General features: G+C 43.5%; 1 protein-coding gene across 1 annotated transcript in view; it reads right to left on the bottom strand.

Annotated features, from left to right (window-relative positions):
* The window catches only part of CACNA1G (calcium voltage-gated channel subunit alpha1 G), a gene marked incomplete at its 5' end in the record, with an annotated part of 425,627 nt that overhangs the window by 171,078 nt on the left and 239,890 nt on the right, over nt 1–14,659 (bottom strand). Inside the window, one exon of the mRNA XM_083353918.1 lies at nt 8,107–8,468. Within this exon, the coding sequence (XP_083210044.1) occupies nt 8,107–8,468 (362 nt within the window). The remainder of the gene's footprint in view (nt 1–8,106; nt 8,469–14,659) is intronic.

Below are 14,659 nucleotides of genomic sequence, written 5' to 3'. Positions count from 1 at the left end.
CAAAGTATTTAATGGATGGTTGTCAGGAGGATATAATGAGTCTCTTAAAAATGTACAACATTCTCCTTTTTCGTGCTCAGGAAGGAAAGTTGGAAAAGAGATTAGTCTGGCTATCAAGATATTCAGGGAGCACAGATTAATATCAGGATTGGCCAGCCATTAGCCAGAACAATAGAGATATCTCAGTATGATTTTGGGGTACTGTAAAATGCCAGGAAACTGTCTATTATTCAATTTATTGTTATATTTTTATTGTCACAATTGCGTACAGTCTGAGGTACAAAAATCACTAGACTTTCCTTGACTTGGAATATTTTCAAAACATCTCCTGACTACCTCACTCACCTTGTATTGCCATTCATGTATTATTCACTATGACTGTGAATAGATTTAGAGCTTTTACGCATCCCTGCCTGTTCCCTAATAGAATCCCAAGACTCACGAGTAATAATTTCACATTTTAAAATGATTAATTTCATCTAAGGTGACTGGTTGACAAAAAGTAAACTAGTCTGAGAACTGAGAACACCAGCTACAATCTGAACTCTATCTAGTGCTGATCTGGTTATTCTGGCAGATCCAAACTGAATTATCTACCAGCTTTTAAAAGGTCCTGAATATTTTGATGCTATTTTCATCTTAAAATATACTTTAAAACACATTTAAAATATTTTGTATGAGCAAACTGGAAATATACCTTTGTAAATGAAATATCTTCTAAAACGAAAACTCTTCCCATGAGTTAAGCATGCTTAAAATATTAATTCAAAATATTAATTCAAAAACTGGACTTTCATGAATCCATGAAGAAACGAACCACAGAGGAAAAGGGGTTTACAAGCATTATTTGTCATGACCATCCATCTTTTCTTCATGCCATTTCAAGAATAAGCACCTCATTCAATCCATCATCATTCCACAGGTTAGAAGTTCTGCTACTATTTTCTGATGCATATCAGTTATTGGTAGTGAGAAATCTTCAGGCCTTATGATGTAAATCCCATTAGCCACTCCATTAATCATAGAGAAAGATGAAGGAAATTCCAAATAGCACAGCTGAAAAAAGTATCCTTTTACTTTAATGTAAGTAGCCCTTTTTGGTATCCTTTCTACTATTTTATAAATCTTGTGAGATATCTCTAAAATTTCTAACAGAGACTACTTTAGTTTACTGTAATTGAAAACCAAGTTTCAGTCTGTACAGATGCTAAATGTTTATATGTAATTAAAGAGACAAAATTCTCTAATGCAACAATAACATATTTATTTATTTTAAAGTATTCCATCGATGAAGATACACTTTGGTAAGCTGATTTGTTTGTTGTTACAGTGGGCTGGGTAGATGGTAAGATGACATTCACAATAGATCATTTCAGCAAAAAGTCAGAATCAACAATTCTTAGCTCTAACACCCTATCTCATAAAACTCAGATTTGGAAGCAACACATTGTAAGCTCCAGAAGTTTACCAAAAAAAAACATTTCCTTATGTTTTACTGCCCCTTGGTTAAATGAATTAATAAAAGCAGGATTCGACAATTAGTGTTCATTCTGAGAGTCCAGAAAAAGAATGGTCACATTGTCAAGGTAATGATTTAAAAGCTAACCACCTGATGTAATGTAAGATGTATGATGGAAGATTGGGAATGACTCAGCAGAGTCTACGTCCCTTTAAGAGCCAGCTGGGTCTGTGTCTCTTTAAAAGCCTTTGTATAAAAGGAAGACTCTGCTGATGTGCTTTCTTTCTCTTCTGTTTCCTGCTGTAACTGCTGTGTGTTGGATCCTCCTGTATTAGCACGGGTATATATATTGTTTCTGGTGTATGATATTGTTGATAGTGTAATATAAACCACCATTTAATACAGACCACTGTTTACTGTGTTTACTCCTGGGTTATCTCAGCACAATAGGACTGCATGCTCTGACACACATGCATTCTCCTGACTGATAATTTTTGAAAAAAGAAAGAATAACATCTGTACAGTCTCAGTAATATTGCCTTCTTGTATAATTACAGGTACAAAATCTTTTGAACTCCTTTGTGCCGGCCATGTGATCCTTTTTAGACTACATTCCTAAAGACAGAAGTACAATAAGTGCCATCACTTAGAACAGGGATCCCCAACCCCCAGTACATGGACCAGTGCCAGGCCATGGCATGCCAGCAACTGGTCCTCACAAACAAGCAAAAACCCATCAGTGGGATGCAGGCAGCACACAAAATCATGCACTCTCTGGTCCGGGGAAAAACCTTTCTCCATGGAACCAGTCCCTGGTGCCCAAAAGGCTGGAGACCTCTGACTTAGAACATATACAACTTTTTGGGGTGGGGCGGGGGTTCTAAGAGTATGTTGTGAACAATTGACAAAGTGGTGCTTCGAAAACTTATCTATTCACAAAAAAGTGACACAATGGGCACAGTTCATCTCCAAACATTTATTGACCAAAAGGCATATTGGTCCTCCAGGATGCTTCCAACCCATCACAGTGGAAATTTGGGGTGGGGGAGGGGGAAGGCAAATAAATAAATACAGACTTCTGCCTTGCTTTGAACAGTGTCATTCTATTTAAATTCATAACAAACAACAAAAACTGGTCCATCTTGAGTTTAGATCCCAGAACTGCATGCGCTTGAAACATACATCAAGCATACAAATGGCCTTGACCCCATAATGTATAGCCACTGTTATATTAATACATTGTGATGACATTGTCACCTGCATTAACAGCTGCAGATTTGAATTTGGAGCTGCTATTCTGCTGCCAAGGGCTGAATACAAAAAGAAAAGGAATTGTGTTCAACAGCAAAAAGAAAGAAAACCAAGGTTGAAAAACAGCAACCGTGATGCTTTCAAACCAGTTTGGTCCTGTACATCAGCTTTTCCTAAATTGTTCCACTTTGTGCTGGGGGTGTGTGTGTCATCCAGTACACCTGTTAGGCACCAGGCTGGAGAAGACAGCTAGCTCTATACTGTATGTTCAATGCAAAGTAGTCTAGGCATTTTCAGTGTCTCTTGTTCCCAGTGAGGTACTTAGAGATTTATAGCTGGAAAACTATCTGAAAATTATACAGCAGGGACTGATTTAAAAGGCAGACACTCCAATAGTCACATTTTAATAGGGAGAAATTAGTATCAACAAAATGTGAATTTGGGTAGAAGATTGGCTATGAAGAGCATGTGGCAAAATACAAAACCTTTTCACTGCCAGCCTTTTCCCTATTTAATCTCCTTTTAATCTCCCCTTCCTCAAACTGCTCTTCTACTCCCCACAGAAGAAACATGGGTAGAGGAGAGATTTTGAGTGGAAAAATGATTTTCCCCAAAAGAGCTAGACCCACCTCCAACATCAATCTTGCAATCAACCTTCAAAATATATGACCTTTCGATCCTCTGGAAGAGGTGGACAGGATTATGAGGAGGCTGAGCTCCACCACCTGTTTATTGGACCCGTGCCCCTCCTGGCTGGTTTATTCAGCTCGGGAGGGGACACGAGGCTGGCTCCAGGCAGTGATAACTGCTTCTCTGAATGAGGGTAGTTTTCCTGCCGCCTTGAAGGAGGCGGTGGTGAGACCCCTCCTCAAGAAGCCTGCCCTGGACCCAGCTGTTTTAAACAACTCAGTCTCCAACCTTCACTTTCTTGCGAAGGTTGTTGAGAGTGTGGTGGCGCAGCAGCTCCCTCTGTTCCTGGAGGAAGCTGATTATCTAGACCCGTACCAATCGGGCTTCAGGCCCGGGTACAGCACGGAGACGGCATTGGTCGCGCTGGTGAATGATCTCTGGCGGGCTTGGGACAGGGGTTGTTCCTCTGTCCTAGTCCTATTAGACCTCTCAGCGGCTTTTGATGCCATTGACCATGGTATCTTACTGCGGCGTCTTCGGGGGTTGGGAGTGGGAGGCACCGTTTTACGGTGGTTCTCCTCCTACCTGCTGGGACGTTCGCAGTCGGTGTTGGCAGGAGGGCAGAGGTCGGCCTTGAGGCCTCTTGTTTGTGGAGTGCCTCAGGGGTCGGTCCTCTCGCCTCTCCTGTTCAACATCTATATGAAGCCGCTGGGTGAGATCATTCGTGGTTTTGGGGTTGGGTATCATCAATATGCTGATGATACCCAGCTTTTTATCTCCACCCCAAACCACCCCAGTGATGCCCTCTCTGTGATGTCCCGTTGCCTGGAGGCGGTCCAGGTCTGGATGGGGAGGAACAGGCTTCGACTCAACCCTGACAAGACTGAGTGGCTGTGTGTGCCGGCGTCTTGGGAAATTCAGAATATTCCATCGCTAATTATGGGGGGTGAGATATTACCCCCCGTAGATAGGGCTCATAACTTGGATGTCCTCCTAGATTCACAGCTCTCCTTGGATGATCATATAGGAGCTGTGACTAGGGGGGCCTTCGCTCAGGTTCGCCTGGTGCGTCAGTTGCGGCCCTATCTAGACTGGGATGCCTTGCGCACAGTCACTCATGCACTTGTGACCTCCCGTTTGGACTACTGCAATGCTCTCTACATGGGGCTGCCCTTGAGGACTACTCGGAGGCTCCAGCTGGTGCAGAATGCAGCCACGCGAGTGGTGGTGGGGGCTTCCCGATACTCCCATGTAACACCTCTACTCCGTGAGCTGCATTGGCTTCCAGTTGTCCTCCGGGTAAGATTCAAGGTGCTGGTTACGACCTATAAAGCCCTAAATGGCATGGGTCCGGGTAACTTACGGGAGCATCTGCTGCCGGCATCAACTTCCCTTCGTCCAGTGCGCTCCCACAGAGAGGGCCTCCTTAGGGTGCCGCCGGTCAAAGAGTGTCGACTGGCAGCCCCCAGGGGGTGGGCGTTCTCTGTGGGCGCGTCAGACCTTTGGAACCATTTACCGGTGGAGCTCCAGATGGCTCCCGACCTTTGCTCCTTCCGACGTGACCTAAAAACATATTTATTTGAACAAGCCGGCCTGGTCTGATGGGTTTAGGGGTATTTTAACATTTTGTATTAATTTATTTAATTGGGCTACTGTATTTAATATTTCTTTTAATTTTTATATATTGTATTTGATTGTATTGCCCTGTACACCGTCCTGAGTCCTTTGGGAGAAGGGCGGTATAAAAATTAAATAATAATAATAATAATAATAATAATAATAATAATAATAATAATAATAATAATAATAATTATTGTTATTGTTATTGTTATTGTTATTATTGTTGTTATTGTTATTGTTATTGTTATTGTTATTGTTATTGTTATTGTTATTGTTATTGTTATTGTTATTGTTATTGTTATTATTGTTATTATATTTAGTGTACATACATTTTTGTTTGCTTTGGTGGAGGGAGCCTTTGAGTTGGTGTGAACTAGCTGTGACTGCCTGGATAAGTCCCTAGACTAGAGCATGGGTGTCAAACTCGCCACGTCAGGTGATGTGTCACAATGTATCACAACTTTTTTTTTTGCATTATCGGAGTTGGGGTGGACACAGCCTCCGCAGGATGCAACCGGCCCGCAGGCCAGCAGTTTGACACCCATGCCCTAGAGTTTTCTTGGCAAGATTTCAGAAGTAATTTGCCTGCTTCTTCCTGGCTTGAGGTCACTCAGCTGGATTTTGCCTAAGGCAGGATTAGAACTCACAGTCTCCCAATTTCTAGCCTGAAATCTTAATCTCTGCACTAAATTGACTCGCTTGCCTGCTTAGGTTAGGATTAGTTTAAATTTATGCCATACTTTCTAAAGGTCAGTGTCCTTGTTTGTAACCAATATCTAACCCAACCTGGCTTTCTTCACAAGCCAGGATTGTCTGAACCTCAATATTAAGCGTAATGCTGCTTGCTACTGTTCACTGAAATCTGAAATGCTTTAGTTTCTTCACTCACAAAACCATGGGAATTTGTGGTCTTCTCAAATTGTTCCTGTGAACAGTAAATAGTACTATACAGTGCCTTTTTTGTAAGAAAAAAGGTGCCGGAACCCAGCCCACTCCCCCACCCCGCCAGACCATTCCTTGATCGGCAACCTTTCACTCCCCTCCCGAGCCGGACTGCCATGCTAAGGTGGATAGGATGGGTGGAGTAGGCCCGGTCCCCCTCCGTCGTTTCAGAGCCAGGGGGAAACGATGGTTAAATGGCTCCGCTGCTGTTGTGCGCTGCTGGAGAGGCTTTCTTTAAGCTTTGCCCCCGCAGATCACCTGCCCGGGTGCAGCTGCCGCCTCCTTGTTCTCTGCCAACTCTCTGGTGGCTTGCGCTGTGACCCGGCGGCATAAGCCTCCCCTGCCGCCTCCCTCCTCCAGTCCTTTGTCGCCTGCCTCACGGAGAATGGAGAACACAGCAGCTCTGCACAGGGATGCAGAGCAGAGAACAGTATTTGCTTCCTGCCCTGCATTGCTCCACATCTCCCTTCCGAAAATGGCAGCCCTGTTTTCTCCCGCTTCTCCTCCTGGCGCAGCTCCTCCCTCTTCCCAAAAGCATTTCTTTGCTAACCTGCTTTCCAGCTCTGGCGTGTTTCTTGTAGTGTATGAAGCTTAGCATACACGTGTGACAGCTACTGAAGGAGGTGAGGAGCTGGACAGCTCCGGGCAGGAACAGTGTTCGGCGGGAGAGCCGGATTTAAAGGGATTGGCTGACCCGCCGGTGCGAAGCAGGGGTTTAACTCTATTGGCCAGGTATTCACCTGGCCAGGTATAAAGGTGACTGGTACCCTTTGTTCTTCCATTCTGGACCACGTTTCCCTCCTAATAAAGTCATGCATGCTTGAAGTCTGAGTCTCTTTGATCTTCGAACCCGACACAACATTTCTCTTTTGCTGCAGGGAAACGGAATTTGTGGGACTTTAAAAAAAAAAGTTCAGTCAGACCTTCCAACTCCTCGTGAGATCTTTTTTCCCCCGCAAAGAAGTTGGAAGATTTGACTGAACTTTTTTTAGTTCCACAAATTCCATTGAAAAAAGATGCCGGAACGCCGTCGGAACGTGTGTTCTATGTCAAAAAAAAAGCCCTAGTACTATAGTTGGCAGCCCCAGATCAGTGATGTTCTATTAATCCCATTGTTTAAACACATACTCTAAGCACAGATCCTACATCCTAAATAGGCTGGGTCTGAGCAAGCAGCATGTCTACTTAAAGGGTGACAACATCCCAACTGCAAGAAAAGGAAGACATTAGGTTTTGCAAAAAGCATGCAGGTAAGTACAGTACTTATTTCGCTGTACAGTTTGCCTCTAGCATACTGATTTCATATTTTTCTATTTATAAAATAGCTATTAAGAAATATTAAATGATTTAACATAAATAATTATTTATAAAGTAGCTATCAAAAACAAACATTACATGATTTCACATAGGTCATGTTTGCAGTACTGATCAGGTCATGGAACTCTCACTGTTACTGCAAAGTACAGAAGAGTCTAGCAATTACCAACTCTCATTCTCATCTCACCTCCTGTCTTCAACCACCAACTGATTATAACTGTATTACCTTAGTTAGACTATCAGCCATTAAAGCTATCCTTTTTTGCTACCTGGGGTGGACCAAGATTGCCTCCCACCCCTTTCCCACACCCTAAAGCCACCCTGATAACATTTGACAGTGGGACAAGACATCTATTGCAGCTGAGAGTAACAAGCTAACTTAGGTGGGTTGGGTAGTTCCCTGTTCCAGGGGGTTCCCCCCCCACAACTTCCTGCTGTCCAAGACTATTGCTGCCATTGACCAACAATAGAGCCAGCCAACCTCCAAACTTTGGCCAACCTACCAAAATCTAAACTACCCCCTTGTTAACTTTAAAGTTTCAAGGCTCTGTACTTTACTCATTTTCAAACCAACCCATACGTTCCCTGCTCAGATGTGTCTCTCCCAATTAGTCAACACACTAAGAAGTATTTACTGAAGCTCTGCCACTGTTGCTGCCCTTAAAATGCACTGCAGTTTCATCTAATAACAAGCAGAATTAACCTAGCTATCCAGTGTAAAGCACAAAGTAAAGGGTCAACATTAATCGATGCTGAAAGGCATGAATTTTCACTCCAGGAGCTAAGAGCAGAAGCAAGATGAAGCTAACAAGGCCAACCTTTGGGTTCTTTGGCTGTAGGGAAAAATCGATCCAAAAAGATTAAAATAGAGATATGGTTCTGCTTACCTGCTCATGATATTCAATGCCCATGCTGAGTGTATTGATCAGGATAGCAATCATGATGCCACGGCCAAAGTATTTGCTATCCACAATCTTCCGAAATGTCTCACAAATCACCTTCCAGAAGGCTAGAAGTTTTAGTGTGTTTCTTCCCCGAGCTTTCTGGCGCTGAGGGTCTCGCTGGTCACTATAGTGAGCATCCTGGGTGAATTCGTATACTGCATCGCTGTCTGAGTCTCCTGCCTCATGATCCTTCTGCTCTGGATTGTTAGCCAGAGTTTTTGTGCAATAGGGACAACTGTCTGGGCTGCAAATATTGTCAGGTTTACCCCCTTTGTTGGAAATCTTGCAGGAACTTTGACAGGGACCTAAAATAAGGGGGAAAAAACCAAATCTTCGTTTAACAGGCTTCTTAGAGGTCCTACTTTGGAGCAGATGAACAATGTGATATTGACAAAACACAGATGTGGCCTTTTTATTTTATTTTTTTTTTGAGAAATCCTAAGAATTTTAGGCCATTTCATTTTACTGCTGACTTCAACCAGTAGTAAGAATGGGGAAATATTACTTTGGTTCACACTTTCCTCTTGATAATTTATGGTAGTTGGAACCTAACACAAGTTTTTGCAAATTTCAGCAACTGTGGGCATCCCAAGTCTCAGAATTCCCTAGCCAGCATGGGAGTAGAGGTCCTCACATCCAAAGTCACTGAGGTTAAGAAATACTGACCTAATCCAAAGATTATCAGACGGGGGAAGGTGACTTTACATGGACTGCGATGTTAATTAGCCATCAGCATTTAATTTTCTTCAGAATATGTGCTATATTTTTGAGACCAAAACAGTATAGGTAGTCCTCAACTTCTGAAGTTTGGTTAGTGATCGTTCAGAGTTACAATGGCACTGAAAAAAGTGATTTATAACAGTTTTTCACACTTATGACCGTTGCAGCATCCCCATGGACATGCGACCAAAAATCAGATGTTTGGCAAAACTGACTTATATTTATGATAGCTGCACTGTCCCAGGGCCATGTGATCACCTTTTGCAGCCTTCTATCAAGCAAAGTCAATGGGAAAGCCAGAGTCACTTAACAGCCATATTGATAACAACTGCAGTGATTCACTTAAGAGCTATGGCAAGAAAGGTCATAAAATGGGGCAAAATTCACTTAGCAACAGAAATTGTAAGCTCAGTTGTGATCATTAAGTCAGTGATTACCTGTACATATAAAGAAGAGAATACAGGGGGAAAAAATAGAGCCCTATACAAGATCCCATGTGACACAGTGGTTAAGAAATCAGATCAAACTATGGAATCTCATTGGGCAACTCTGGGACAGTTATTTTTTCTAAGCACCCCCCCCCTATCCATAGGGTCACTGTTCTGGGGAAATGATAGGAAGGGAAATGCTATGTGGGACAACTTGAGAGAAAAGCTGGATATCAATTTAAATAATTAACATTAAATTAAATTAGTACAAAAATCACGTAATAGAAATATGCTTGAAAACATGAATGTTTATGGACATTTTCTGAAGTCAAGGGAAAAGACACTAAAACAGCAGAAAACGAATGAATGGGTTTCAACATGAGAAACCGACTGAGATCAAATCAGATAGATTTATTCATTCACACTTTGCACAAGAGGGCATTTTATATTGGCAAGAACTACATTTGAAACCTAGGAGCCCGGTTGCATAGAATGGTGGGATGTATGGCCTAACAATTTGTAACCCAGACCCCTTTTTTTGTTGCAGAAACAGCAACAGCACATTGGTAGTGTCGATGAAGATGAGGAAGGTGATGGAGGTGATGGTAATGGTGGTGGTGATTGTTATGTATTGGGCTCATCAGTAATACAATGTGGGTTGCTGGAGCAGCTAACTAACTACAAGTCTCCACTACTGCTATCGGCTATCCCTAGATGGCAATGGTTGCTTCAAACCTATTGGCTGCCGCCTAGGGGCTAGACTATATATTGCGGCTAGTTACAGCCATTTCCTCAGTTAAGATTCTGCAAGCAGTAAACCATGAGTTTTCCTGAACTCACTTGCCTCATCTTCATTCCTGCGCCAAAGAACCTGCTACACAACACTGGTGACGAAGATGGGATCCTGTTTCCCTGAAAAAGAGCTGAAGTCTACGAGGGGAAGGCAGCGCACGCCGGAGGGAAAAGGCATTTCTCCCCCCCCCCTCAAGGTCAGCTAGCTAGCTACACTAGCAACCTTGTACTCAGTGGACTCATTTCCTGAGCCTGGGAAGCAGGATCAGAAGAAACCACAGGAACCAGCAAAGACAGAATGCTGAAGGTCGGGAGACTTTGAGAATTCGATGTGAAGCACCCAGAGGAATGGCCATCCTATTTGTCCCAGGTAGAAAACTACCTCCGGGCAAACCAGATCATGAAAGAAGGACTGAAGGCTGCAACGCTACTCTGCCTATGCGGCCCAGCAACCTTTGATTTGGCCGAGAACCTCTTCGCTCCGACACCAATAGAAGCGGTCTCCTACGCAGACCTCAAAAAGAAGCTAACTGGACATTTCCAGCCCAAGATGTCTGAAATGGCTTGGCGTTTCAAGTTCGACCAAAGAATGCAGCAACCCAGCGAATCAGCTTCAGAATTCATAGCGGGCTTGAGGCAGGCCGCACGCCTTTCCACACTTAGAAAAGCGACTATGTGACCGGCTCATCTGTGGCCTACGGGACCGAACACTTCAGCAGAGACTCTTTGCCAGACCAAACGTAACGTTTTCAGAAGCACAAGACGAAGTAATGGCTGACGAAGCTGCCGGACGTGAAGTTTAAACAGTACAGCCCGCCAAAATGACAAAGCATGAAGAAACGGTCCACTATGAGGATGCCAAACGCACCGAAGAATCTTCCGAGGAAGAAGAGCCTGAAATCAACATACTCCAAAAGCAACTCAACATGAAATGCCGCAACAGCCAGCAGCAAGAGAACTTTACCTCTCGACCAAAACCCCCGAGGGGGCTGCACAAATGGCAATTGGGTTTGGGCCAGGAACTATGGTCATGGGAATCTGTGGGTTCCTGGTCAAATAACCAAAGCATCCGGGCCTGTCTTATGAAGTGGGGTTGGAGGGAGGGTGAGTTGTCAGACGCCATATTGATCAACTCAGAAAACGGTTTCCAGAATGGCCACTAAGTGAGGACTGCGTCATAAGTCCCTCCCAAGGTCCTCAAACCAGTGGCCAAGCCAGTCCTCACATGGACTCTCGGGACGTTTCCTTCATAACTGAGGAGGAACCAGAGGGAGAAGTGGGGAGTCCAGGAATGCAACATGGATCCCCTGAAGGAGCAAGCCAACCGGACTTCAGAAACCACTGTGCCTACTCTGCTGATCAGTCTGACTCTGGGGTGGGCCAACCTGGAGACTGATCTCCCTCTCTTTGTTTCAGCTTGCTTTCTGCATTTGGGATGAAGACTCGAGAGAGGGAGACTGTAAGGAGCGCAAGATCAGCGCGGGCTGAGAAACGCCGAATCTCGAGTGTTCATCCCAAATGCAGAAAGTGCTGATCTCACGCTCCTTACAATCTCCCTCTCTCGAGTCTCCAGTCTTTGTCCCAAATGCAGAAAGCAAGCTGAAACAAAGAGAGGGAGACTGTAAGGAGGGCGAGATCAGCACGGGCTGAGAAATGCCGAATCTCGAGTCTTCATCCCAAATACTTGCCTTCTGCAACGCAAGCAACTGGGATGGCTCAGCAGAGGGAATTGGCATTTTTCCCCACACGCTGATCAGCGGGCGCGGAGAAACACAGATTCCCTGTGCACCCTTGCGAGATATGGAGGTGCTCCTGGGAAGTAACTGGGATGGCTCAGCAGAGGGAATGGGCGTTTCTCCGCACGCGCTGATCAGCGGGGGCAGAGAAACGCCGAATCTCGAGTCTTTGTCCCAAATGCAGAAAGCAAACTGAAACAAAGAGAGGGAGATTGTAAGGAGCGCGAGATCAGCGCGGGCTGAGAAATGCCGATCTCGTGTTCAGATTGTTGGGAGCAATCTCGCTCCAGTATCTCGGCAAGCACACTGGGCCACCCCACTCCTTGGGGCTCACTGCTGCCATGGGGACTGGCACGGGGATTTGTTTCTGCGGGTTAAATCGGAACCAAGCAGCAAGTGGAAAAGTTAGCAGCAGTAGCAGGAGTGGTTTTAATTGCCAAGCGTCCCCATGGAAGTCAATGGAGGCGCCGCGGCTGGCCTTTTGAGTTGGTGAGTGAATGAGAGCGAGAGTGAAACGTTTTTTGAGCAGTGTGAGTGAATGAGAGCATGAAAGAGGCTTTTTGGAGCAAAAGTGAGGGAATGAGAGAGCGAGAGAGAAGCTTTTGCAAACAAAACATGAGTGAATGAGACCGAGAGAGAAACTTTTCCAAGCAAAGGTGAGTGAAAGAGAGCGGAGGGGGCAGGGCGCCTGCATGTCTCCCCTTAGGCTCCTCTGTTCTGTCAAGCCTCTTGTTTTGCACATGTGCGCGCATGCGCATCCTTCTTTGCGGCTCCCAGTTTTTTCTTTTGTGAGGGAACCGGTTCCGGGTGGCTCTTTCACTGTTTCAGGTTGCCGACCCCTGGGCTAGACTATATATTGCGGCTAGTTACAGCCATTTCCTCAGTTCAGATTCTGCAAGCAATAAACCATGAGTTTTCCTGAACTCACTTGCCTCGTCTTCATTCCTGCGCCAAAGAACCCGCTACACAACAGTGATGATGTTATCAAGCCCAACAGTGGCTGTAACAGTTTTGCAGGCTCATAATCTGGAATTCCAGAAAGCATCAACCATCTCCTCTGTATTCCTTTTGTAACCCTGTGAAGGTTATTTTATCCTCCCTGATATTCAGTGTTTCAGTTTTTTGAAAGTGGTGATCCTGCCTTTCCACCACTGCAGATTTTACTTTGCTTTTTTATTCTTTAGCTGCTTTACATTTATAAGGCTTTTTTAAATGTTATTCTAAAAGTTTTTCACACTTTGGAACAGTTTTAGCTGTGAAAATGCAGGATCAAAAATTTATAAATACCCTTCAATAAATAAGGGTGCTAATATTTTATGCTTGTAAGGTCTGTACTAAAAATGAAGGAAGGAGGCTGTTTTGGAGTACACAAATGTAATCTTTGAATAATAAAGAAAGAAATATCTGCTGAACCTGACTCAAAACATTTCTGAAGGCTAGGCAAAATAGATCTAGGAACATGATTAGATTTATAAAAGCTGACTGTTTTAAAACATTAACATACTTTTTGTTCTGCAGCACTATTCCCAGAAGAAAAGAGCATTGAAGTCCTTCAGAAAATGAGAGATTATTTTGAAATTTGAGGTCCCTGATTTTACTAAGTAAAAAGTTAACCAATTAAGGTTGGTCAAATTTATTGAATTGATCTGGCTGATCAATCTGTTGCTAAGCAAATGTCAGGATAGGATCTTTCTCTGCTTCCTCTCTAAGTAATGTGGGTCAAGGAGATTCTTGTCTGGGAAAGGCAAGGCATGACTTAGGAGCCTTTCTTATCTATTGTGCCAGGAGTAACCACAGAGTGTATCAAGAAAAGTCAAGATGGTGGCCACAGTAAAATAAGACAGAGCTTTGATTGCCCAAATTTTTGGGCCATATCCTGAAGCTACCCTTGAATACTACCTGAGAAAATGCAAAGTTACAGAGGAATAATGGGAAGCTTTCAAGAGCACCCCTAGAAAACTATCAGAAAAACTGCCGAAACAGTGTAAACTTTGAATCATCTATGTTCAAGCTGCACATTTCTAAGTGACCGTGAATATTACGAAAAAAAGGGTTTTCAGTTACCTCATTCAAACCATTTCTTGGGAAACATTTGCATCTGTTAGCAAACTGGAATGTAAGTTGCAATATCTCCACAAATTATTAAAGCTTAAAAGAATACACAGCTTAATGTACACCACCTTTTCATTCAAGCAGAAGCGTCAGTGGTATATAACTACGCAAAAGGGTTTTCCATTGAGCAAGATCGGAATTAACATTCCTGGTTAGAAAATGTAAAAGACTTTCAAAACAACACAATGTTGTGTTTTGTGCTGTACCAATTAAAGATTACCTTTGCCATAACAAATTGGGGGAGGAGGAGAAACACCCCAAATATTTTTTTCAGGAAAATGACCATCAATGTTATTTAGCTACATCTCTTTAATCCCAGGCTAAAGTAAAGAACAATTCTTCCGAAGGTTACTCAAATAATGTCAGATTTTCTTTTTCTTTGTTTAATGTCAACAGCAACTTTTTTTAAGGGGGAGTAAGTGCTTGATGGTTGCTTAGTTCCCTACCTTGAATTTTTGAAATCTATTCAGATTCACACATTGAAGGTGAGCCGAACACACGTGCATACATGCACACCTTAAAACTCATCAGTGAGTGCTGACCACTGGCAAGCATTTGCAACTGTTTCATTACCCGTTTGGCCATTAAGGTGAAACAAAAACCAATCAAGTCTATGGCACATGTAATACAGGTGGTCCTCGACTTACAACAGTTCATTTAATGACCGTTCAAAGTTACAACGGCACTGAAAAAAATAACTTATGACCA

This window comes from Vipera ursinii, assembly GCF_947247035.1.
Source record: "Vipera ursinii genome assembly, chromosome: 2".
NCBI classification, from domain to species: Eukaryota; Metazoa; Chordata; class Lepidosauria; order Squamata; family Viperidae; genus Vipera; species Vipera ursinii.
The sequence above is the reverse complement of the archived record's forward strand: the minus strand, read 5'-3'. Positions and strand labels throughout refer to the sequence as shown.